General features: G+C 46.7%; 1 protein-coding gene across 1 annotated transcript in view; it reads left to right on the top strand.

Moving 5' to 3' along the window:
- Positions 1-27,474, top strand: part of LOC115542622 (interleukin-1 receptor accessory protein-like 1-B) — a 204,087-nt gene that overhangs the window by 11,169 nt on the left and 165,444 nt on the right. Inside the window, exon 2 of the mRNA XM_030354949.1 lies at positions 7,553-7,646. Within this exon, the coding sequence (XP_030210809.1) occupies positions 7,565-7,646 (82 nt within the window). The 5' untranslated portion in view covers positions 7,553-7,564. The remainder of the gene's footprint in view (positions 1-7,552; positions 7,647-27,474) is intronic.

Raw genomic sequence — 27,474 nt, forward strand, 5'->3', positions numbered from 1 at the left:
CGCTCGACCGGAATATCCAATGTCGAGCGAGCGACCTCAGCTCCACTCGCTGTTCCTGAAGCCGGACTGTCAAGGACACTTTGACAAGCGTTCAGTTGGTGTGTGGCCCCATCGTCTGCAGCACCCACAGGCTCTGACATTGGGCCAATGGGCCAGGTCTACCTCCGGAGTGGACTGTTTGACGGTCTTAAACACACAGGTTCCCAGGTACTAGCATCTATGAGCGGAACTTGGGTTCAGCTCCTAGACTCTCGCTCGGACCAGCGCTGGTTCTTTGGTTAGAAAATGATGTGGTGAGAAGTCTATAGTCTACAGGCCAAACCCTGGTTTGGCCTGTAGACTTCTCACCACAGAACCAACGCTTTGAGCTGCACACCAGACACAGGTCTATGAGGAGTGTATGCAGACTGATTGACTGGCCTGGATCCGTGCCTTCAATGATGTATCTTTCAGATTGGTAGGATTGACAGAGTTGGTTTCTTGTAACCTTTTACCTCTGTACCGGTTCTGTGAAATGGATGCTTTTTTGTCCAGCAATGAACAAAAAGGCGGTTGCTTTCAGGCTAAATGCAAGGCCGCCAGATAGTCGTCTCAGTTTGGAGTCTGGGTTTGCTCTCACTAGGAAAGTTAGTATAATAATCGATCTCTTCAATTGAATCGCCCGACTATTCACTAAATCTTGTTTTTTAAAGATTGATTCACCATACTGTCTTCTTCCAATTCAGCCGGCGAGATATTATCACAAATCAGGGCTTGCATTATTAATATTCCTCTGACACAGCAGAAGTATTAATCTTCTGAAAAAAGGTCCAATTGTTACACCTGATCCGCCAGCCTTGGGAAATCCAACAATCGTGGAAAAAGCTAAATATGAATTAAGGATCACCGAGTGGCTCCGGGTTATTTAAACTTCCGACAAATAGCTTTCGGTCGGCCTCCTTGAACTAACATTCCTTAACACCCAGCAGCTCCTGAATCAATTTCAATTCCATTAAACTGTATTTGTATAGCCCTTAATGGGTTAACAGGCCATATATGTATGACACCCCCCCCTGACCATAGCCCCACCAGAGGGGAAGAAAATACTCCCTTAATTAGCAGGGAAGAAATCTTGAGAAGGAACCCAGAGTGGGTGAACTCTACCGCCAGGGATGATCAGGAGCGCGATGGGTGCCATAATTGACGTACATAAATACAAAAGAAAAGCTCTTGTAGCCCATGTATGCAAAGTCACTTTGGTTACAATATGCGGAAGATTCTATGCAGAGGACATATTTCCAAAGGGCAGTTTTTGCTGTCTCAAACCACATTGTTTCAGAGAATGCCAAGCAGCCCCATAATAACGCCACTCCTCCAGATGTCACATTCTTTTTCATATATCAAACACGTTCAATATTTAGGATTTTGAAATCGCGCCGCCATCAGCCCCCATCTAGTCCCTCGGTGGTCCTGTCTTACTATCAGAGAGAGGGCTCACAATCTATCTGAGATGCTCGAGATAGGTGGGTAGACTTCTCGATTTCCATTTCAACGACTTAGGAACATGATTCGGCGCATGGTAAATGCCGTCAACCATTTTATGAATTGTAATACGGAACGAGGTCTTGCTACCGAATGTGCCGGTGTGCTGGGACAGGGTGTGGCCATAGGTCAGGGATTGGCGATGGGTTTTTATCAGGAACCACATGAGAAATTCCGAGGGAAATTCTGTATTGTCTCTATAGGATTATACACAATATATTGCTCTAACTCTTGAGCATTTTTACTTGAGTAACTAAAAATTGTATGTGATTACAATTTCATTGTCTGTGATCGTATGTGAACAACATTTGTTTATGTAATTGAACATATATACAAGAGAAATATGGAATGTAGGATAGGTTTTCAAAATAAGAAAATATATACAGTGTATATGAAAAAATTCTCGTGTTTTGTCTGAAGTTGACAATTGAGTTTGAAATCCTTCCATGCAGCACATGCTCATTACAAACCATTCACACAGCGACACACTCTACACACTATACTTTACCACGACTTCTGTGAAGAAAATACTTTGAAGTCGATATTTTATTGAACAGACGACACTCTTCTGTTCATCTTCCTAATTTTAGTGCTCATTTTACCCGGCTTCCTGCTCCAATTAATTTGGCTTTGATGCTACGTTCATTTGAACTGAATGACACTTGTGAAACAACCGCGCGTGTCTACAGTACGCACTCAGGCATGCACCCGCCATCTTCACAATAAAAGCCCTTTTGATGTTTTCTTCGGATATTTAACTACTTGCATCAGGAAAAGTTCTTTAGTTTGCTGTATAACTTGTGGGCCACATGATGCCAATGTCTGCCATAGATTAAAAGAAAAAGGTAAATACCAAATAAATATGACAATCAAATATGACGAATGTGATAGAAAACTACGCAGATTTTTCTAGTTTGTGCGTTGCACCACATCTATTTTAAAGGAGATGGACCGATTTGTTCCTAGCAGCTGGAGAATACGATTCAATGGACTTTGGGAGCTTGCAAAGATCGATACTAGATTAAATGCATAATGTTTTCAGTAGTGTCTGGTTTTTGCCTTCCCGGTATCTGTCAAGGGGTACTGCGAAACCCCTGACGTTGAGCGGGGTCGCTCTCGCTTTCTCTCTCTCTACCTCTATCTGGTTCTCTCTCTACCTCTCTGGTTCTCTCTCTCTGTTTCTTTCTCTCTCCCTCTCTCTCTCGTTCTCTCTCTCTCTTACTCTCTCGTTCTCTCTCTCTCTTTTGGTCTCTCTCATCTCTCTCTCTCTCTCTCTCTCTCTCTCTCTCTCTCTCTCTCTCTCTCTCTCTCTCTCTCTCTCTCTCTCTCATCTCTCTCTCTCTCTCTCTCTCTCTCTCTCTCTCTCTCTCTCTCTCTCTCTCTCTCTCTCTCTCTCTCTCTCTTTTTCTCTCTCTCATCTCTCTCTCATTCTCTCTCTCTCTCTCTCTCTCTCTCTCTCTCGCTCTCTCTCTCCTCTTCTTCACTCCTTGGTGTGTCTGAGGGGGTTTTCCCTCAGGCCCTCACAGGGCCGAGGGCGAGTTGGCCACGCCTGTGGACCTTGAGAAGCCCTTTGAGGCTCAGGCTGATCAACATCTAGGCAAACACAGTCGACTTGACTCCCAGCTCGGCAGAGAAACTGAGTGAGGGTGAAGACGGTGGTTTCTCTCCCATCTATCCTGCTCGAATGAACCGATTTTCGATTGTACTTGGTTTAACTGAGTGGGTTTAAGAGCCAACTGTCAAGTGATTAGATAAATAGATCATGGCTTACAAGTATGAATGCAATTATGGTTGAAAATGTAAAAATACGTCCTCTCTAGAGACGTTTGTCCCTTCTGGGCTTCTGTAGAAGCTTGGTCGTCCAACATGGAGGACCCCTTTCTATGTATTAAAGGGATAATTTTAAGGTAACAGAAATATAGCCTATACAATGTTATTTTCATGGGAACAAACACCAATCTAAAAATACATAGGAATATATTTTCTACCGAGTCCATTCCTCTAGGCGCCACTTGGCTCTAAACCTCACCTTTAAAAACCTTTTTTTGCGCGGAAACGCACAGAGCAGCTGTATCGACTGTCTCACATGTTTGTGCCGTACACCCCGCTGATAGCCGCTCACCACCAGCTCATTAGGTGTGGGACGGATGGTGCGGTGTTGGTAGAGGGGGGCGTCGTCAGTCACCTTCACCCTGCGGCCGATTGGATTCGCTTCAGCCAATGGGAGCCCGGTGAGGTCTATTTAACCGCCGATATTTCCGCAGAAATCATAGTTAGCGAACGCTGCCATAACGGTTTCTTTAAATCGACCGACGGCATCAGCATTGTGAATATTATCAGCTTTATTATCAAGCTATTAGTGCAATCTCAAATGGCACTGGAGGTTGTCGTGGTTACCTACATTTACTTTTACATTCATGGCATTTAGCTGACACTTTTATTCAAACTGACTAACAATGATAACAAAAAAATGTTTTTCATCTTGTCAGCAGAAAGAGAAACAACAATATGTCGGTAAAGTCAGGATATTCTTAGAAACAAGTGCCAAGCACTAACAATCGCTAGGTTAACCAATTCCACGTATGCAACAATGATAGCTAGGATGAGACGCTACACAATTAAGTACTATATTTAATAAAAAATACAATAAGTGTGTAAATAACCGTCAGTATCTTGGGTTTGAAACTTGGAATTTATCGGTTGTTGGACATTTTTTCCCACAGAGTGACAACAGCAGTGTGAAGTGTTTAGTTTTGAAACGCATCACCACCGCTTTTCGCTGATAACCGTTTACTCTTTGGGCATTCAGCGGACGCTTCTATCAAAGCGACTTACAATAAGTACATTTGTCAGAAGAACGTAGAAAACCAATCGCGTTAACCTTCCCCCCCGAATCCGATCGCCATGTTAGCCTAACTGAAGCCAGCCTACAGGCGTAAGCATCGCTTCATGAACGTCAGCTAGTGACGAAGGGGCCAAAGAGTGTGTTTTAGGGAATAGTTGTAGGGCAGCACAACCCTAATGATATGGTACCAATAGGAGAGAGACCATCTCCATATCAATCTGGCTACGTGAGGCAGCTGCGGAAGACCTCTATTTGTGATTGTCAAATACTGTGATTGTGCCGCTGTGTGTGTGTGTGTGTGTGTGTGAGTGTGTGTGTGTGTGTGTGTGGGAGACAGCGAGAGAGGCAGGCAGGAGCATTCTTCAGAGCTAACTCTTAGCCGCTGGGGGTGTTTTTGCGAGTGGCCTATTTCTCTTGCTTAACCTGCCTGGAAAGTAATTGAATTTCAGTTGGATGCAAGACGAAGAGGATGTGCTGTGCGACGGCACACGTGTGTGTGTGTGTGTGTGTGTGTGGAAGTGTGTGTGTGTGCGTGTCAGTGTGCGGAAAATAATATGAGACTGAAGGGCAGCTGACAGCATTTTTGGGTAGGGGGGGAAAGGGGGGAGGAAGGAGGCTTTGTTTTGTACAATGCTGCAGTGCAGATGTTGGGTCAGAAATATGTGGATTTGGGGGATGAACTCCACTATTCAGTCTTATTTTATCGACCAGTTTGCTCCCTCTTGTGACAAGTCCGTTGGGTTCCTCTGTGGGGAGATTATTACTGTTCAGTGTATTATAGGTATGAAAGTCTTTCACGTTTCAGTGGATTTCATTGTCCTTCAGCCCAGTTTGGGGCTTTTTCCGCCAGTGAATTGTAACTGCCAAAAAAGAGTGTCTGGGGACGTCAGGACAAACGGATTTAAAAAAGTCTTTACAAATGTTCTTAATGTTGAGGGATAATAATATATACAATATGACTTTGTCGTTTTTCATGCGGGTTTAGCTGAACTTAACATGAATATCGGCAAAAAACGAATTTAAAAAGCTGCTCGGATATACTCCATGTACCGTTTTTTTCTGAGGCTTAAAAAAAGTAAATGTGTCTGTGAAGTAAATTGGGTTTGGATATTAATTAGGTTATGAACCACGCTAGTACTGGCAGCGTGTGCCCCATCATCACACAAAGAGAACTATGAAATGTTAAAAAAGGAAATGGTGACTGAATGCCTTAAATGCCCGTAAAAGGCTCAGTTATGGTTCCACTTTGACGCTGTCGGGAACGTGTTTTTGGTTCCGTGTCGGGTTTTAGTGAGTGGACCAATCACAGCCCTCGCTGCTGTGTCGCCTCGACCCAAGGTTAACATTTTTTGGAGGCGCACGTCTGGCCCTTGCGGTGGACGCAAGGATGGCCCGCACTGACGTAATGGGTCCGTAAAACCCCCTGCGTTGCATCGACGTGGAACCATAACTCAGCCTTTAGTCGAACAGCGAAAGAGGAGAGCGAGAGGGTCGAGGGAAGTTACGATGCTACAAGATAAGGCTTTTAGGCTTTGATTCTAAGCGTTTTAAATATTGATAACGTGTCACTATATATATTTAAATACTTCGACTTGCAGTGAGGAATTATGAACATTCCGCTACTGCGTAAGAACGCTGGCAACAACCACAATGTTTGAAAAATGTTGGACAGAGCTTGTAGATCGGGAGCGAGTACAAAGAAAATAAATCGTGCCGAGGCTTTCAGAGCCATGTTGCTTTGTACCGCTCCAACGTTCGAGGAGTGTATTTTCTTTAAATTGTTATTCACATCATGCCATTAATACTATAATGGTATAGTCGGTTAGTAGGGCTTTTATTAATAAGCCTCTTACAGGGATGTCGGTTAGCCACACCCTTTAGCCACTATCCTGCATTAGGGCAGAAAATAAATATTACACAGATTGGCCCAAAGTTAGCCCTATAGCAATAGTCCAAAAATGCTAACTTTGAACAAGCATATCTCGTTCTACCTTGTGTTTACAGTGATCGCACCTATAGATTGTCACACACATTTTACACACCGTAGGCTCTGATGCTCGGCATCCTCGGGGCGGGAAATCTCTGGAAGCAACAAGGGGGGGGGGGGAGAAACAAACTGTTTCGAGAGTACAAATTCGAGAGTACATCTCGAATTTGTTTGCCTTTCTTTTGTCTCTGCGTGTGTGGGGGGGGGGGGGTGGGCGGCTAGGAGGAAGGGAGCGGGGAGCTTTTTGTGCTAATGTTGCAGCCGTGGTCGCAGCACTGAGAGCTAATTAAAAAGATAAGCCTTTTACCGGGTGTTTTTGTGTTGTGTTGTGTGGCATTGGTTGTGGTGGTGGTGGTGGGGGTGGATTGTTTGGAGCTTGTACTGGCAGGGTAGCACGGTCACGAGGGAGCCATTGTAATAATAGCCCCCTTTGACTACAGGAACAAGGGGTATGGCATCTTTGGCCAACTGCCAGTTTTTGTTCGCCATCTTGGAAAAAAAACAAAGTAGTTGGGCACCTGTTTAATTCTCAACGTCATTTGGGATTCGTGACACGACTTTGGGGAATGGATGTGCGGTATCTCTTTGTCGAGAGACACTAATGCTTCCCTTAAAGTCCAACCGCCCCAGGCGGCCATTGCTGCAGTGATAATAGAGAATTAGTGGTTTTAATCAAAACCCTGTGGTGTGCTACCCAACTTGTTTAGCTAAGTCCGTTCACCACCATTCATTAATAACTTTTACACGTTTCTTGAACACGCAAAAGACAAATAAAATGTGTTTTTTTCTTTTTAGGCTAAACTGATTCTTACCAATATACAATAACACAGGTAGGACTGTCTCTGGAAAGGAAAATAAAAGGTTACACCACAAGTGCTTCTCCCTGATTGTTTCAAATCGGGGGCGAGTGAACCATGGAGAGTGATAGTGTTAGTTTTTTATTCAGAACGGTTGCAATAACTTATTTGGCCCTCTTGAATTATGTACGGTACAAACGACAAGATTACTTGTACAGCCAAAAATTGTTTGTCGCCATCCCTGCTGCTGCTGTTGTCGTTTTTACGTGTCCCCCACACATTTTAACCATCCACTTCCTCCCAACTTTTCTTCTGGTGTTTTTCCATTTACTGTTTCAGCGTGTACCCTACTGCGCATCCTGGACTGACTCTTTATCTGTTTCTCTTTCCTTTGCCGTGTAGGACTGTTAAAAGATGAAAGCCCCCAACCTTCCTCTCATCCTCCTGTACGCTGTTCTTGTGCGTTGCCTCAAGGTGGTCTCAAAAAGGGGTTCAGGTAAGTCTACCACTGCTACACCTCCATGCGCACGCGATAACGACATCCAAACAACAATAATTCAAGTGCAACTCTTTCGGCCGTCGTGCTAATCATGCAATGGAAAAATACAGCTAACAATCGCCGGGCTAACAAAGCCTAGCGAAGAGGCTCAGAGGGGATTATTAAATTAGGTGATTTATGGGTGTTATACATTGTGAATACTGAGAACCGCAGTCACACTCAAGCTTTTTAAAAGCAGAAAAGTGTCTGGGGGATATGTTGGCACGCTCGCCTCATTTAAATTCATGATTTGTGTGGTTTTGCCTAATGATGCTGTGTGTTTGTGTATGTGCGTGTTTTCGGTGTGTGTCTTTTTTTGCTTTTATTCTGGTTGTTTGGGATGACTTGCTGTACTTGTGAGGACTTTTTCCTTTTCAGGGACACACATGTTTATTTGAGTGTATATCTTTGTGGGGACGAGGTTCTTTGAAGACACAACGCCTGAATTGTTGTTCTCAGTGAATGTTCAAGTCGACGTGACTGTGACTTTGGAGGGAAAGAGGATATAACGGTGGTGTTGTGTGGTGTCGTTCGTGATGATGTCGCCGCTGGTATGTCAGGACGGAACCTGTCAGGGTGATAGTCTGTCTCCCAGTGTGTTGCGGGTTAAGTATTTTGCTCCAGCCATCACTTAAAAATTTGATTTTCTCAGCTCTTTTTTTTTGGGCTGAATTGATTTAGTAGAGGAATCGTGGGGTTGATGAAGCTGTGGCCGGATGGTGTTTATATCCTCAAGACGCTAGTAGGTACAATTATTATTTCAGAGAAACATGACAGCTGTAATAGAAAAAGTTAGCATAAAAGTTGGCTTGTGAAAGTTTAAAAGTTGGAAAAGTTTTTTAGCATTTTATATATGAGTTACGTTTCATAAGCTTGACATTTCATAGCTTTATTTTAGTAAAGTATTACATAAATATCAAATTTCTTTCATTCAAAATGTTACATTTGTAACATCTCTAATTGGACCCAAATCTCCTTTTCCGCGTGTCTGGACATTTGCTAGCGTTAAAGAGACTAAATTCGGAAGAACGCTAAGGTTAGTTCGACACAAAAATACCAAAGGTCCCATTTGTTTCACCGCCAAGTAATCACGGGAAACAGAAACAGGGACGCCAGGTTCTGCTGGAGTGATGCTGCGTCACCCAAGGGTAACCCGTCCAAAGGTCTGCCGCACAGCCCGCCGGTCCAGCTATCTATCCCCCCAACCCCAAAAAAACACTAAGGAATTAATTCCTTTGTCTTTTATTTACCGCTTCCAGTGTTGGCTGGACGTGTCTGCACTCGCTCGTGCCTTTTAAACCCGGGTGTTTTAAAATATCCTGCGGCCGTGTCGAATGACTTTAGCCTGCCGTTCGTTCATTTATTTCATTCATTGATTAATTTGCTGGTTATTTTCTGTGCTGTGTGTTTGTGTTTGTGTGTCTTTCCACGTGTGTGTGTGTCCACGCGTGTGTGTGTGTGTGTCCACATGTGTGTGTGTGTCCATATGTGTGTGTGTTTGTCCACATGTGTATGTGTGTGTGTCCACTTGTGTGTATGCTTCCATGTGTTTGTTTGTGTGTGTGTCCACATGTGTATGTGTGTGTGGGCTTCCACGTGTATGTGCATCCACGTGACTTTGTATGTGTCCAAATGTGTGTGTGTGTGCGTGTGCTTCCACGTGTGTGTGTGTGAGTCTGTGTGTGTGTGGAGTAATCCCGGCGGGGTACCTGGTAGGAGGGTCCGCTCACGGCCCTGGGCGAGGATTTAAACCATGTGGCCGGTGATAAAGGAGCAGCTCACCTCCGAGCTTACCGCGGCGACGGCGCCTATTGTCTCCGGCCCGGGGATGCTGCCGGCATCACACGGTGTGTCGGCGTGGGTTTGAAACGGTACCCATTGTTAATGGTGCGGGGGCTTTTATCTTTTCATATTTTTACATAATACACAGGTCCCTCTCTCTTGTTCTCGCTCTGTCTCTCTCTCTGTCTCTGTGCCTGTATTTCTATCCTTCTCGTTCTTTCTTCCTTTCTCTTCTTTCTTTCTGTCTCTCTTTTTCCTCTCTCTCTCTCTCTCTCTCTCTCTCTCTCTCTCTCTCTCTCTCTCTCTCTCTCTCTCTCTCTGTCTCCCTTTCAGTGATTTCCCTTTTTCTCTATTTTCTGTGTGTTTCTCTCCCTCTCTTTCGACTAAACTTTTTGCCTAAATCAAAAAGGAAGCGGCTGTAATACTGTTAGAACACGCAGGTCAAACACAAATTCAACCCAGCGTTAAACCATCAAGGTATCAGTCACCTTGGAACATGAACGAAAAGCAATATGCCCGCTACCACAGATCTATTCAAAACAATTCTGAATTTGGGTTAAAAAATGTACAAGTTTTCACCTGACATGATAATGAACATGTCCCTCAATGTTACAATTTGTATAGAAATAGCTCTTTGTGAGTGTTGTTGCGTCATACACACATCACGAATGTGCAGGTTGGTTGCGCAGTTGATGTATTATTAGTTTGTTCATATAATTCTATAATTAAAAAGGTTAATGTCATCGTTGCGATCGGCTCTAATAAAAAACAAATTGTCCGTGTTGTTATGTCGGACACACGTCGCCAAATGCTTGGTTGCTTATTATTTGTTGGTTATTATAATTATGTAGCTTAATATAAAAGGTTAACGTCGTTATTACGATAGCCAACCTGTCTCCTACTAAACATTGAAGGCCTGTCCTTGTGTCGACCCAGAAACACTACAGCTGTTCTGTCTGTCGCACAATATCCACTAGGCTGGCTAGGCTAAATCGTAACTGAAAGAAGTGCTATCAACATGACATGCACGGTCATGGTCAGCTGCTGACATTGGGAAGAGCTCTTGGTGGTGGAGCTATGTTGGTGGCGGGGGTTATATGTATAGGGGTGGAGCTATGTTGGGGTTATATGTATAGGGGTGGAGCTATGAACAAAAAAGACAAAAACGTAATCGTACAAATGAATAAACAAAACAACTCGGAAAGACACTGCGCCCACGTCGCATGCGCACACACACGGTCATCATCCCGGGATGCTGCGTTTCGGGATGCTACGTCTCTTACATAAATATCAAATTTCTTTCATTCAAAATGTTACATTTGTAACATCTCTAATTAGAACCAAATCTCATTTTCCGCGTGTCTGGACATTTTCTAGCGTTAAAGAGACTAAATTCGGAAGAACGCGAAGGTTAGTTCGACACAAAAATACCAAAGGTCCCATTTGTTTCACCGCCAAGTAATCACGGGAAACAGAAACAGGGACGCCAGGTTCTGCTGCAGTGATGCTGCGTCACCCAAGGGTAACCCGTCCAAAGGTCTGCTGCACAGCCCGCCGGTCCACATATCTATCCCCCCAACCCCAAAAAAAACACTAAGGAATTAATTCCTTTGTCCCCTCCCCTCGGGGGGGGGGGGGAGGGAATAACCATGAATGCGTGTGGCGTGTCTTATTGGTCAGCAGTCCCAGCTGCGCGCACACAGCCGCTCAGGCATGAACCCGCGTTTGTCCGTCCGTCCGTCCGTCTCTGGGGATACGCTGGGTGGTTGGGTGCGAATGCTGCGTTCGCCGAAACGTTCGGGCAAACGGTCCAATTATGCATTTATGTTTTTATGATGTTTTTTTTTGCTGTCTACAGCACGTTGACTTTACATTGTTGTGTTCTTTCCCAGGCGTTAATGCTGTGGTTTGTGTTGTTGTACGCGTCACCGCTCGTGAGTAAACGCTTCCTAGAGAGTCCTGATTGATTTAGCAACACGCTGTCTTTTGTGATCAGCAAGCCTCCACAGAAAATTGTAGGACTGATGAATTTTCCCAGACTTTTAAAAGGTCCCATGGCATGCTACTTTATGGATGCTTTAATATAGATATTAGTGGGCCCCGCCCTTACACAGTATTTGAAGACGTTCCCGAAATTGGTGCAGAGTCACAGCCACTACCAGCCAGTGGCACATTGAGTTTTCCGCAAACGCGCTGTTTTGGTGTCTGTAGCTCTCATGCAAATGAGGAGGAGAGAGGCGGCCACGGTACCATGCGATCTGTTTACAGTGGATGCATCGCAATGGCGAGGCGCACACAGCCTTTGGCCGTGTTCTGTAAATATTCTAGAACACTCCGGGTGCTCCGGCTGGAGTCCTGAAGCTCTATCTCTAAATATTATCATATTATACATAGATATCTATATCATATAATATATATTATCACGGCCAAAAGCTGTGTGCCTCCAGACGATGTCATGAATCTCAAACGACTGAGTCGGGTTCTCCGACGTCTCTGGTTCTTCCACGTCCACATCAATCGGAAGTAGACTGAACCACGACATGGAGGAGAAAGTGATTGTTGCCCGTGATTGTTTCCCGCTTGAGCCCCTCTTCTCACTGCCGGGGCTCAAGTGGGAGACTATCGCTGGCAACAATCCCTTTCTCGTCCATGTCGCAGCTCATGTACTTCAGGGAGTCAAAGCCAAAGTTCCTTTCCCCCAATACCTTCTTAACCATGGCTGAGATAACCCCAGCTACAGTCTCGTTGTGGAAATACCAGAGACGTCAAAGAGCCGACGTGTTATGCGCCATAACACCAACAGCAGAACGGTTATCCAAATAACAACAACAACATTTCTAGCTACTGGGTGAGCATCGGTATGCTAGGGGAACTCATATTAATGTTAGAAAACCTCAGAAAGTGAAATTTTCATGCCATGGGATCTTTAACTCTTGATATTAAAGTGGGAGGGAGAGGGAGGAGGAAGGTAGCAAGAGACAGGTAGGGAGAGGTAGGGAGCGAGAGAGAGACCCTTATAGACAGACAGAGAGAGAGAGAGAGAGAGAGAGAGAGAGAGAGAGAGAGAGAGAGAGAGAGAGAGAGAGAGAGACTCTTATATAGAGAGAGAGACACCCTTATAGACAGAGACCCTTACAGTCACAGAGAGACACTCTATACGTATTCATATATATTTGCACAGCCAAACCATTTGTCAGTATGGCTCGGAGGGGAATATGATCCGCCGTTCCCCTCCTCGTCCTCCTCCTCCTCCTCCTCCTCCTCCTCTGGGGGCTGACAGCTCCAGAGCGGGCCGTCGTATCCCAGACATTGATTGAGACAAATTTAGTCTCCCCCCCCCCCCCAACCTCGGTCCCCATCTCCCAGCCGCCGCCATTCCTCCTCCCAGACAAATGCCGCCCTTACGTTGTCATCGTCTGCTCTCTCGCTCTCTCCCTCATGCTCGCTCTTTCTCGTGCTCTCTCTCTTTCTCGCTCTCTCTCGCTCTCTCTCTCTCCCATCTATTTTCCTCTCTCTCTCTCTCTCTCTCTCTCTCTCTCTCTCTCTCTCTCTCTCTCTCTCTCTCTCTCTCCCTCTCTCTCTCTTTCTCTTTATCTCTCTCTCTCTCTCTCTCTCTCCCTCCCCCCTATTCTCATGCATATGTAAGGTAAATAAATGTTGAGGTGAGCCGTACTCCCCCCCCCCGGGTGACATTAACCATCTTAATATCCTATCAACTGCTCTCTCGGGACGGCGATTTAACCGCGCAGTGAGGACAGATTCCACGTCGTCAGACCTCCGCCAGCTCATGTAATCAACGCCTCCACTTGTGTTTGTATATAACACACACACACACACACACACACACACACAGGGACACACACACACACATAAGGATACACACACATACACAGGGATACACACACACACAGGCACGCGCACACACACATAACACACACCTGCTCGGGCCACATTGGGAGAAAGTAGGCTCACAGACACAGACACACATGCCATTTTTTATAATTATTTTATATCAGCCTACAGTATATCAATCCTGTAGTGCAGGAAGCAACCAGGACGTTTTGACATTGATTCCACTCACCGGTCCCCCCTCCCCCCCTCCCTCCCAACTCAGGGGGGCCGCATGCCAACACTCATATGTCAGCGAGGGGACGACAGCCATCCCCCCTGTATTAATGTGTCTACTGGTGCGTCGGCCAATTATAAGGCCGCCCTTAATTGGACGAGACAGTCACTCCCTAACGAGGTATGTCAGCACTCTGTGCAAAAAAAATTCAATTACGCGAGGGGCCACTTGACTTTTTAATTGATTTTAAAGGACGTTAAATATGGCGGCGAGCTGTCATCGAGGAACTCAGGTCACTCGCTTCGCCTCGTTTGAACCAACAGACATGTTGGCCAGTGTTGTCGCGGCGTAAGCTCACAGGTAAACACACGATGTTCACCGAACTGCGTTAAGTGGATTGCGGTTTTCTTTGCCTGTCGTCAACCGCCTGTATCTATTTAGTCTGTGTGTTTATGAACATGTTTTTTTACCATGTAAAATAAAAGCAATATCATCCTTCTTTTTCTGTACATCTCTCCCACTTTCTCGCTCTTTCCATCTTGCTGTCTATCTCTAAACCCTTCGCTCTCCCCCTTCTCCCTCATCTATCTGCCTTTCTCTCCCCCTACCTCCCCCCTCTCTCTCTCTCTGTCTCTCTCTTCTCCCCCCTCCCTTGTCCCTGTCTCTCTCTCTCTCCCCCCTCTCCCTCCTCTCTCTCTCTCTCTCTCTCTGTCTCTGTCTCTGTCTCTCTCTCTCTCTCTCTCTCTCTCTGTCTCTCTCCATTTGTCTTGCTCTCTCCCCCTTCTCTCTCTCTCTCACTCACTCACTCACTCACTCACACGCTCTGTTTCTTTCTCTCTCTCGCTCTCATTCTCGCTCACTCACTCACTCTCTTGCACGCACACACACACACACACACACACACACACACACACACACACACACACACACACACACACACACACACACACACACACACACACACACACACATACACAAACACCATTGCTGTGCATAGCTGGGGCGATCGATCAGACCCGTGATATTGGAAATGAAACGCTCTATCCCGCTGTCCCCCCTGCCTTCCTCACTCCCTTCCTCACTCCCTTCCTCACTCCCTTCCTGGCCGCTAGCTGTCGGACAAATAACAGACACACTACACACACAGACAATCACTAACAGACAATCACACGCACACGCACATGCACACAGCTAGGGTCCGAGAAATCAGCTCCTTGTCAATGGCGGTTAACTATCAATAGGTGTGTTTGTTGGGGGGAGTGGGGGTGGTTTAGACACAACCGGTCCATTTTTCGATTTGCTCGCTTGGCGGTGATCAATCAGTGGTTAAGCGATTCGACGGATCTCAGCCGGGGGCTCGGGTTCTGACCGGTAATAACGTGACGGGAAACGTTTCCCCGCGCGGCGAGGACAACATATTCCACCTCCAGACGGTAGAGGAAAGGTGGTCTGATGGATGATAGGGGGGCTGGAGGTGATGTCGTGTTGAGCCCCCGCTGCAGTAATAGCGCAGGTGCGAGCGGGTAACCCACATGTCGATTCCAACGCTACATGTCATTTCTCCTTCAACTCAGGGGTGACTTGAGCCAGGGTTCGAACCAGCAACCCTCTTACACGAGCAGCATGAGTCAATGCTCCTCGAGGATGCTATTAGAACCTGCCATTAGCTGTTCTAAGTCATTAATCCAGCAACTTCTATTGGCAATAGGACGGAGTGCTTTGTGTTAGCAAATGCTGCTAGCGATCTGCACTAGCAACTGCTGCCAGGGACTTGTATTAGCAACTGCTGCTAGGGCAATCTATAAGCAACTGCTGCTAGGGACTTGTATTAGAGACCGCTTCTACCGACTTGTATCAGCAACTGCTGCTAGAGATTTGTATCGGCAACTGACGCAAGATACTTGCATTAGAAACTGCTGCTATCGACTGCTAATAGAAACCGCTTCTAGTGACTATAAGCTATTAGCAAATTATGTTAGCCGCAAGCGATTGCTATTATGAAGTGCCGTTAGTGGCTAGCTTCTGTTCCTTCTGAGGACAGCCTCCAGTTTGTCATGTAGTGCTTGTGTTTTGTCCTCGTGCAATATACTTTGAGCTCCACCATAATTGCGCGTTAAATACGAGGTGATATACGTTTGGATATCGCATTATCTATGGTTTAATATCTCTCGTCCGGAGATAATGGCTCAGTTCCATGTTCTGTCCGCGTGAAATTACACTGCCCGCTTCACGTGAAAAAAAAAGCGGTTGGTGTATTTGGGGGAGATTAAACATGCCGACGATAATGAGGCTCGCTGAGGAAGAGGATTCGAGCAGGAAGTAGGGAGGAAGAGGCCATTGTCTGGCTAATTTGAGGGCAAAAGGGGGAATGAATACAGTTGGAATATAAATGTAAAAGTTTTTAAAGGGTCATACTGTTATATTAGAGCGGCCGTAAAGGACAATGGCCCCTAGAAACTATAGTTATTCCTTCTGAACGCTTGACCGGCCACAGATGGCTGTGGGGGACGAAAGTGGAAATGAGGAAATGGGGCCCGAAGGCACTTGTGAGACCGTGCTCCCAATATCACACGGTCTGACCGCAAGGGAAAGCCCTTTAGCGATTGAACTTGAGTTTGCTCAATCACCCCTGTGTTCCCATGTCTCTCTCTGGAAGCTCTTAAGGAATTACATTCATTCAGTAATAGCACTTTTAATTTTGTTAGCTTGGTTTTTCGTTTTTGTTGCTTGTCTATATGCTGGGGATACGACGATGAATGATATTGATTCAAAAGAAAGGTAAGGCCTGTTTAAATATTTAATCAGATACGTCATGTGGCTCAGGAGGTAGAGCGGGTTGTCTGGTAACAGAAAGATTGCTCGTTCGATCCCCGGTTCCTCCTAGCTGAGTGTCGAGATGTCCATGAGCAAGGCACCTCTAAACCTAACTCCTCAGTCCTCACTCCCCCGTCACTGTGTGAATGTGTGTATGAAGGGGTGAATGTAAGGCGATATTGTAAAGCGCTTTGAGTGGCCACTGGTTAGAAAAGTGCTACATAAATGCAGTCCAATCACCAACATCTCACACAGGAGAAGGTATGACAAAGCTGTGGACGTCGGGAATCGAACTCTGTAACTTTTCTCAGTTTGCAGTCCAAACCCTGAGGCCGACTCGTATGGCTCAGGAAACCCCAGAGATCCGGTTCTGGGCGGTTTGCTGTGGGTCCTACTCTGCTACCTTTCCTTATTCACTGCCTCTGTGCAATCCACTCCTCAAAGGTTCATTACATTTGCTTCACACACACACACACACACACACACACACACACACACACACACACACACACACACACACACACACACACACACACACACACACACACACACACACACACACCCTTTACAAGACACCATTATATCCCCAGTCTTAGATGCTTCTAACCAACACTCAGAGACGAAAATAATGTCCTTGGAAGCCGCGACAAAGTGCCCACGCCGTATTAGGCATGGCCTCCAGTCTTACCGGCGCCACTGCGAGCGACGCAGTTAGCATCCGAATGCCACAGCGGAAACTCCTCGTTATCTTCCTCTTCTTCTTCCTCCTCATTCTCTCCTCCTCCTCTGTAAATGGCAAATGGCCTCAGGGTTATCTTAACTGATACCTCTTTAATAATCAGGGTTGAGCTGGATTTGAATTTGAATATCTTTAAGTGGATATGCGTGTGGATATTCAGTTTTGTTCAAATTAGCAAGAAGGTCACATCTTCAAGCTGTGGTTGTTTGTTACAGACTCCTCTACCTTGGGAAATCAACAACACTTGCTTGAGCACATAATCACGTTTTAAAATGATGTTGGTTGATCAGAAAACATTTGCTTATTTGCCAATATTGTGTACTGAGCCCGCATATATAAAAAACATTCTATAATTGACACGTTATCAATTATCAATGTACCAGAAGCATCTAGGCAGTGGAAAGCATTGGCATACTATTATCTTTCCTTAGTTGTAGTTTGTGTGTAATATTCGTCGTTAATCATATTACCTTCCAGCTCCTGATTCTCACCCCTGGTTTGTGAGAAAGACCTTTTCAAAGCTTTCCTTGAATAACACAATACGTGTTTCGGTCCTGTCCAGCATAAGAGGACATTTCGCAAAACGACCAGGAAGATTCAAGAACAAACACGTCCTTTGTTGTTGAGTGTTTTTTTGAATGTAGGAAGTAAACTTCGGCCCCCCACAGTGGGTGGCCCTCATACGACGGGGCCAAGTCTTCAACACACTCACACACTCTCGGACTGAGTTAATTCCCTCCTTCATCCCGAACAAGAACAACCCACAAAAAAGAACGCCTTTTCTCCCCGTTATATCGCAGCTCGCTCTCTCTCTCCCATTCTCTCTCTCTCTCTCTCTCTCTCTCTCTCTCTCTCTCTCTCTCTCTCCCATTCTATCTCTCTCTCTCTCTCCCATTCTATCTCTCTCTCTCTCTCTCTCTCTCTCTCTCTCTCTCTCTCTCTCTCTCTCTCCCATTCTCTCTCTCTCTCTCTCTCTCTCTCTCTCTCTCTCTCTCTCTCTCTCTCTCTCTCTCTCTCTCTCTCTCTCTCCCATTCTCTCTCTCTCTCTCTCTCTCTCTCTCTCTCTCTCTCTCTCTCTCTCTCTCTCTCCCATTCTCTCTCTCTCTCTCTCTCCCTCTCTGTCTCTATCATTCAAGGTTTAAAAAGGCCTTTGTCCTTTTTTAGTCAAAACCGGGATTTGGTCAACTGTTCTCTCTCTTTAGTCTTCTCCTATGCTCTTCTTTATTTTTTGTTATTTATTTCCCCTACCATCGCTCAGATCACAGTGAATTCGTCCTTCACCGGTCTCTCTGAAGGGAATTGTGCTTCTCCCAGAGCTTGGCCAAAGGTTCTCTCTCTTTAGTTTTCTCCTAGCTCCACTTTCTGTTCGTGGAGAGAATTGAGGACGCGGGATGAGGAGAGGGAGAGAGAGAGGAGCTAGGTCGCAGGGGGGGTGATACCTGATGGTGTCCGCATCAGGACAATGTTTTACATGCACCTCATTCTTTTGTTGTCACACAAGGTTCTCATCATTGTATTTGTACGATTTAATCACTTTTCGTTCGCGTCATCGTCGACGTACATAAACTTCGGACGATCCAGAACAGGAAACGAGAGGGCCTCCACTAGATGACTGGACAGCGATAACAATTTAAAAGAGAAAGAAACTATAAAAAGAAAAAAATTACGAGAGACAATACTTTTGTACGTCCTTGCACTTATAAATAAATAGTACTGAGCATTGTGTAGCGTCTTATCCAAGCAATCTTTGTTGTGTATGGGGAATGGGTTAACCTAGAGATTGTTAGTGCTTGGCACTTGTTTCTATAAACATCCTTACTGTACCGACAGCGATATATTGTTGTTTCTCTTTCTTCTGCCTAATATACTTGTTGTAAGTCGCTTTGAATAAAAGCGTCTGCTAAATGCCCTGAATGTAAACGTGAATGTAATGTCTGGCCTCCTACAATCGGAGATTCAACTTTGATAAGGACCGAAATTGGATTCACCCAAAAGCGTTGAACAAAAATAAACAAAAATCCACCCCTATTCATCATCGTCTGTGACTCCTCCCACCAGGGTCAGTGATAAAGTCATAGTTTGGCTGAGAACCAATAGCATTTCTTCGTCGTGTTTATAGGCCCGTAGGTCTATGACTAACCAGTTCAGGGTATTTGACCGGCCTTATTCACAGCTCTCATGCCCCCCCCCCCCCCCCCCCCACCCACAACCCTTAAAACACAGACCCTTGAAGATGGCTGTTCATTTCCCCGTGGCGACGCGATCGATACATTCTACATATTAATTAAGTTGCCCTGTCGTTTCCATGGCGCTGTCTTCGCAGCGATGAGCTCCGCTCTCCCTGGACTTGTTAATACACACGCAACTACAGAAACACACACACGCACCTACAGAAACACACACACGCACCTACAGAAACACACACACACACCTACAGAAACACACACACGCACCTACAGAAACACACACACACACACCTACAGAAACACACACACGCACCTACAGAAACACACATGCACACCTACAAAAACACCCATACACATACACGAAACACACACACCTACACACACACACCTAAAAAAACACACATACACTTACATAAAACACACAAACCTACACACACACCTACACACACCTACAGACACCCACTCTCTCTCACACACACACACACACACACACACACACACACACACACACACACACACACACACACACACACACACACACACACACACACACACACACACACACACACAACACACATTAGGCATCTCTGAAGGTGTGGTGTGTGTGTATGTGTGTATCCATATTCAAATCTAAACAACACGATGTGTGTGCCCTGTATTCAATGGTGCCAACTCTGTTTTTGGAAGTTCTCAACACAATCTCTCGGACTGAGTTCATTCCCTCCAAAAAAACACGACGCATTTTCTCCCCATTATATCGCAGCTCCCTCTTGCTCCCTCTCTCTCTCTCTCTCTCTCTCTCTCTCTCTCTCTCTCTCTCTCTCTCTCTCTCTCTCTCTCTCTCTCTCTCTCTCTCCCTCTTGCTCCCTCTCTCACTTGTGCTATCTCTCTTTCTCTCTCTCTCTCTCTCTCTCTCTCTCTCTCTCTCTCTAACACTCTCTCTCTCTCTCTCTCTCTCTCTCTCTCTCTCTCTCTCTCTCTCTCTCTCTCTCTCTCTCTCTCCCTCTTGCTCTCTCTCTCTCTCTCTCTCTCTCTCTCTCTCTCTCTCTCTCTCTCTCTCTCTCTCTCTCTCTCTCTCTCTCTCTCTCTCTCGTTCAATGTTTGTAAAGAGATCTTTGTCCTTTTCAGTTCAAAACCGGGATTTGGTCAACTGCACATCCATGCTATAGTTATTTATTTATATCCCATGAGAAGCCTTTAATAAATAAATAAGATATATGGGCCGCGGAGGTGGAGGAAGCTGAACTCTGCGGCTGCTGGTGGCTTTTTTTGGAAAGTGGGTCGTGAGGCCCTTGAATGTGCGGCGGCTACGCTAACAATCGCGGCGCTTTGATTTGTTGTGAGCCACAATCGGAGGGTTGCTACTGGAAACAAGCCGCCTGAGAAAATGGAGGCATAAATAATGGATTGTCGACTGTTTTAACTTCTATTGGTTCCTGACTCTTACAGGGCATGCTACCTCTCTCCCTACCTCCCTCTCTATCTATCTACCTCCACCACCTTTTGTCTCTCTCTCTCTCTCTCTCTCTCTCTCTCTCTCTCTCTCTCTCTCTCTCTCTCTCTCTCTGTCCCTCTGCCACTTTCACCTCTGTCTCTCCCTTTCATCCTGTCTGTTTCTGTCTCTCTGTCTCGCTCTCGCTTTACTCCTCTTCCTCCTAACGTCCTCCTCTTCCTCTTCCTCACACAGGGAGAGAGACAGACAAATAGACGTGAGGAAAGGGAGGGAGACAGACAGACGTGAGGAAAGGGAGAGAGGCAGACAGACGTGAGGAAAGAGGGAGGGAGACAGACAGACGTGAGGAAAGGGAGAGAGGCAGACAGACGTGAGGAAAGAGAGGGAGACAGACAGACGTGAGGAAAGGGAGGGAGATGTAAATGGTAGAGATACAAGGAGTGAGAGAGAGATGTAAATCGGAGAGAGATGGAAATGGTGGAGAGCAAGGAAGTGAGAGAGCGGGAGATGGAGAGATGGAGAAGATAGTCACTGAAGCGTATCTTTCTGGGAGGGGGTTCTTGGTTTCTTCTCGGTGCTCGGCAGGGGGTTGTTGGATCTAATTATTTAGGATGGCTCATTAGGCCCCCCCCCCCCCCCAGGAGACGCTGGAATCTCATGTACCTCTTCAGGTGGGAGAGAGAGAGAGAGTCATGGTTTTGCAGAGAACGAGACATCACGTTTTGACATAGAGAGAGGGAGAAAGGGAGGGAGAGAGGGAGAAAGGGAGGGAGAGAGAGAGAGAGGCAGAGAGAGAGAGGGAGAAAGGGAGGGAGAGAGAGAGGGAGAGGGAGAGAGGGAGAAAGGGAGGGAGAGAGAGAGAAAGGGAGGGAGAGAGAGAGAGAGGCAGAGAGAGAGAGGGAGAAAGGGAGAGAGAGGGAGAGGGAGAGAGGGAGAAAGGGAGGGAGAGAGAGAGAGAGAGGAGAGAGGGAGAGAGGGAGAAAGGGAGGGAGAGAGAGAGAGAGGCAGAGAGAGAGAGGGAGAAAGGGAGGGAGAGAGAGAGGGAGAGGGAGAGAGGGAGAAAGGGAGAAAGGGAGGGAGAGAGAGAGAGAGAGAAGGAGAGAGAGAGAGAGAGAGAGAGAGAGAGAGAGAGAGAGAGGGAGAGAGATGTAGAGAGATGTAGAGAGATGTAGAGAGAGAGAGAGAGAGAGACCCCTAGTCATTTTTCCTTCTTTATAAAATAACAGAGCATTGAAGCCCAGGTCTGATCGTCGCACTTCACATGAACGACCACCTATTATTTTCTTCTTACAAACACACATATAAAAGCAGGGACTTTTTTCTTTTTACGTTTTTGCTCTTGGTAATTAATGCTCTGGCTCTCTCCCTCCCTTGCTCTAAGCCTCCCTTTGTACCCTGTCTCCAGGAGCACAGGAGGGGAGGATTGTGTGGCTCTGAGTCATTGGTTTCCTTTTAATATGGAAATGGAGGAGATTAGCGCCGCAAACCTAGAGCTTCTGGTTCTGGTGTCTGGGAGGTTTCAGGGGTTTGGAGACTCCCAGGACCTTTCACCGCGGGGGGGGGGGGGGGTGTGACACGCCAACGGACACGAGCACACACGTAGGCGTCCGCGCGTGCGCGCACGTACAGGCTGACACTCAGAATCATGTAAACATGCACACATTAAGAAAGGCACAGATGTACAGAAGAAGACACACACACACACACACACACACACACACACACCTGCGTGCACACACACACACACACACAATCATAAACATGCACACATCGATAGAGGCATAGATATACACATGCATACACACACACACACAGAAAAACATGCACACGTAAACACAGGCAGAGAAACACGCAGCAAATATACACACACACACGCACAAAAAGATATATGCATGCATACACACACACTCGTACCCACACAAATAAACACATGTACAGAAACAGGCACATGCAACACATACACACACACACACACACACACACACACACACACACACACACACACACACACACACACACTCATGCACAAAAATACATCGAATCGCACACATACAGACACACACTCAGACAGACATTTGTAGACGGTCTCTTCCCGTGCCACCCCCGAACGTCTCAGCAAAGGATTAGCGAGAAACGGTTCGCAATTTGCCCCCACCAAAAAAAAACAAAGCATTGCGATGCAAGTTGTGTAAAGGCTGGGCTCTGCACGGTGACGCATGGCGCGTCAACATGTATAATTGAGTGATTCCGGTGGCCTACTTCTCTACCACTTGTGCCCCTTCTCTGCAGCAGAGATGGCTTTTAGTGCGTCGCATTCGAAACTGCAGGGTCTCCGAACTGTGTGTGTTCGTGTGCGTGTAATGTCCACGTGTGTGTGTTTGATTGTACGTGTGGTGTCCGCATGTGTTTGTGTGTGATGTCCGCGAGTCTACCTGTACGTTTTCCTCGAGCACGACACCTGAAATGCCACCGCGGGATTCGAACTCACAACGTTGGGGTTGAGGGTTGAACTCCCTGACCGCTAAGCTGCCCTCACCCACCGATGGCTGATGATACAGCAGAACAGAACACTTCATCTCCCTCCAACAGCTCCAGTTCATTGAATTGATCCGCTGTAATTGATTATATTCCAATAGGCCAACATGAATCTCGGTCTCTCTCTCTCGGTCTCTCTCTCTCTCTCTCTCTCTCTCTCTCTCTCTCTCTCGGTCTCTCTCTCTCTCTCTCTCTCTCTCTCGGTCTCTCTCTCTCTCTCTCTCTCTCTCTCTCTCTCTCTCTCTCTCTCTCTCTCTCTCTCTCTCTCTCTCTCTCTCTCTCTCTTCACCTCCTTCTCTCCCTCCCCCCCTCTCTCTCTCTTACGATCACTTGCTCTCTCTCTCTCCCTCCCTCTGCGCTCATACCGCTACGTTTTTAATTGACTGTGGGGATCAAGTTTACGGGGTAAATCACCGAGAACGCATACGCCGAAAAATTGGATTAAACAAACATATTAGAGTACCCCCTCTCTCCGCTGGAATACAATCATCGCTGCGTGTGCGCGCAACACCAAAGCGCTGCTCGCAGAAACAGCCTCAGCGTCGTGCGCTCCCTCCTCCCGGCGCGCACCTTGGTCACGCCTCAGGAAGCCCATGTTTGGGCGTCCTTTCTACGGTGACATTTAACTCCGGATTTGTGTCCACCCCCCCCCTTCCCCGAACAACCTTGAGGGGTCGGAGCGGATTAAGGTTGCTACTTGGCGGTGATTATGCTGGCACTGTGAGGCGATGTGATCCGTGTGGTAGTGTGCACATCCAGGGCTGCTTGTTGTGGAAAAACATCGCTCTGCAGATCGTATGGAAAGCCTCCGAAAAAAACCGCAACGTTTTAGTTATTTTCGATCTCGCGTCATTTTGTCATTCAGGACGTGGCGCAAAAGAAAAAAAAAAAAGTCCATGAAAATAGAACCAGCCGAACCATTTCATTTAAGTATTGATTTTTATATTTTGGTGTGTTTCATTTTTTTTACCATCAAACAAAATGGATGAGGATGGGGATGTGATCTGAATAATTTACTCGGTTCTAATGCTACTGATCTCCGGACTTGGGATGAATCCATTAGCGGTGTCTGCAGCCACCTCAGTAAATAATATAAGAGATATATTATAATAAGTCGTGTTGGTTATGTAATCAGGAGCCGACCTGGCAAATATTTGTACATCTCCGGCCTAATTCAAACCACAAACCACACATTTGTATAGTTCTAGTAGAGTTAGAACAAAGTGTTACATTGAAACTTCTAGCATTCACTTATGGGGTAAAACAATCTGTGATTTTCAATCTGTAAAGAGTCTCAGCTCTTCGCCCAAGGTGATTCCCTGTTTTATATCACGCTAACAAAGAAAGAAGCAATTAGCTTTCAGGACTAAATGCTAGTTTTGACGGTTGTAATTGGCTGCTGCTTGTATCTCTTTCAACGGAGAGCGGCAGGCTTTTGTTTGTGCCCGGCCTTCCCCAGACGGCTTTTACTATTAGCGTTAGCATTCTCACTCCCACTCCAGCCCCCCTTCAAATACATGAATGGGCCCTCGAACGATTGCTAACCCCCTGATAGGGCTTTCACAATGACCAACATTTGTGGCGCTGACAAGCTAACAACAAGCTAATGGTAAACAGCCCTTGCCCTACCCCTCCCTCCTTTGCGTATTTGCACCTACGCTTGTATATTTAATGTATGCATAAAAACAATCTGAGCATCAGAAGTGCGGAGACCAAGACACTGCGACAAAACAAGGAGGCAGAGTGCTCTGTGAGAGCGCATGTCAGTTGGTCTGTTTTTCTGCACGCGCAAATTGAGCCACTTAAACTTTTAACTGTCAATAATGTACTTGACGAAGAGCCGGGTCCTTGTGATTGCGTACTTTTTGAATAAGCTATTATCCCTGGCCACGGAGATAAGCTGCCACAGAGTGTGGTAGGACATTTTGTGACGAATTCCCTTCCCTTGATGCTAAACAAACATTTTGCGTGCGGTGGTCGGGCTTATGCTAGCTCCGGTTTTCATTTAAAGAAAGCTAAAGAACTATTCAATAACTGTGAACAATGGACATCTCTATGGATGAAGGTAATCTCTATGGAAACGGCGGGAAGGTGGACTGTACCTTCTCGTGTACAACAAAGATGGCTAGGAGTAAGATACTAAATACAGGAGATACAAGTGCAAATATACCAGCTCAAACATGCACACACACCCTCAAAGAAACGTGCGTGCATTAAGTACGTACATTAATTGCCAGGACGTAAGGGAGGAGGAGAAGGGTCGATGGCGTAAGAAGGGCGGGAAGATCCAGTGTTAGCTAAGGTGGAGGTGGCTGGTGTCAGTGGTGATAGGGTCCTCATGGCTGGTGCCAGGGATCTGCAAGACTACCGCGGTTTGCCCTTGCCGCGAGACTTCTACAGCGGGCAGCCATGTGTGCTCGACCACTTGAATGTAGCTATCGCTCCTCATCCTCCTCCTCCTCCCTCCCTCCCACCCTCCCTGACTTTCAGGGAGATCAGGGAGTGAACCCCATTACTGTGGTAACGAGGTGACAGCTACACAGCCCGCTAACACCGAGGCTATCCAGTCGCCCATCCCTGTTAATTCGAAAGAACGAGTTAGAGCAGGGAACAGGGCGGACACGCTCGGACAAAAGGGGGGGTTCAATCAAGCGGTCCGACCCCTAGACCGATGCTGTAAACGTTTGGCCACGTACATTCGAGCTGAAGGAGCACCCGGTCAAATAATGAGAGCTCTTTTCCTTGGTCTGCCTTGTGGAAACATAGACGGAGCTGTTTGCGATTCATGCCGTTTTTTCGGATGTCTTCATAGGGTACAGCATGAATTCCGATTAATCTGACGAAGGAGCGGGAATAGGTCAGTGTGTCTTTGCTCAAGGGAGCCTGTAGGGATAGGCCGCCGACAGCTGGGACGCCGGAATCGAACCCGTGACATTTCTGCAGGGACGTGGGGAATCTAACCCGTGACGTTTCTGCGGGGACATCGGGAATCGAACCCCTGACATTTCTGCGGGGACGTGGGGAATCGAACCCGTGACGTTTCTGCGGGGACATCGGGGTTCAAAACCCACAACCTCACCCTGGGGACACTGGGGGGGGAATCGACACCGAGCATCCTTTCCCCGGGACATTGTGGGTTTCAAACCCAAGACCGTTCGGCTTAGAGTCAGAACACGCTCCAGAAAGGGGCGGAGAGAGAGAGAGAGCGGCTCTCTCCGGGTGGAACTGTCATGCGTCGGCGAGGGACTGGAGCCTGTAATCTCCCCTCTCCACCGACACCGCCAAGCCTGCTTGTGCCATTTACAGATCGGATCAAAGGCTGTTGGTGTGTGTGTATGAGTGTGTGTGTGTGTGTGTGTGTGTGTGTGTGTGGGTGTGAGTGTGTTTGTGGAGTGCACCACGATAACAATGCAGGCATTGTAAGGATGCTTGGTTGAAGCGGATGCACTGCAGTGCCCACACACAAACACCGACACACACACACACACACACCGACGCACACTGCCAAAACAAATTTCCTCAAGGAGGACAATATGGAGTACATCTATCGAATAGATATCTATCTATCTCTCTCTCTCTTTTTGTCTATCTGTCTCTCGCTCTCTTTCTCTGTCTGTCTCTCTCTCTGTCTCTGACTCTTTCTCTCTCGCCCTGCCGCTACAGTGCCGTTTTTTATTTGATCAGCAAAAGTATGGCGTAAGTGGGCAATCGGGAGATGTCATCAACTGTGATGCATGCCAGTTGCCACGGAAACTGAAGTGAGGAGGCTTTTCTCAAGGATCATGTTAAACATTCAGTGTGTCGGAGGACTCAGAGAGGGAGGGGAGGCTGCTGAAACGGAGAGGGAGGGGGGAGGAAGAGGGAGGTAAGACGATGGAGAGAGAGAGACAGAGGGAAAGTGAAAGATGGAGAGAATGGAATGAAAGAGGGAGAGGGAGGGAGTGATGTAGAGAGAGGGAGAGAGATGCAGAGAGGCGAAATGAAGATGAAGAAGAGAGGAATGGATAGAGGTGTATATAGAGAGAAATTGTGAGTGAGAGTGGGAGGGGGTGTAAAGGGAGGGTTGGAGGGAGGCGAGGGGAAGATAGAGACTCAAAGAGAGAGGGAGAGAGGGATAAAACTGTACCGAGGAGAGAGATCATTTGTCCTCCCCCAATTATCGGTAGAGAGATCGAGAGATGTAGTTGGAGCAGAGAGGGAGAGAGGTAGAG

This window comes from Gadus morhua, chromosome 4 (assembly GCF_902167405.1).
Source record: "Gadus morhua chromosome 4, gadMor3.0, whole genome shotgun sequence".
Classification (NCBI taxonomy): Eukaryota; Metazoa; Chordata; class Actinopteri; order Gadiformes; family Gadidae; genus Gadus; species Gadus morhua.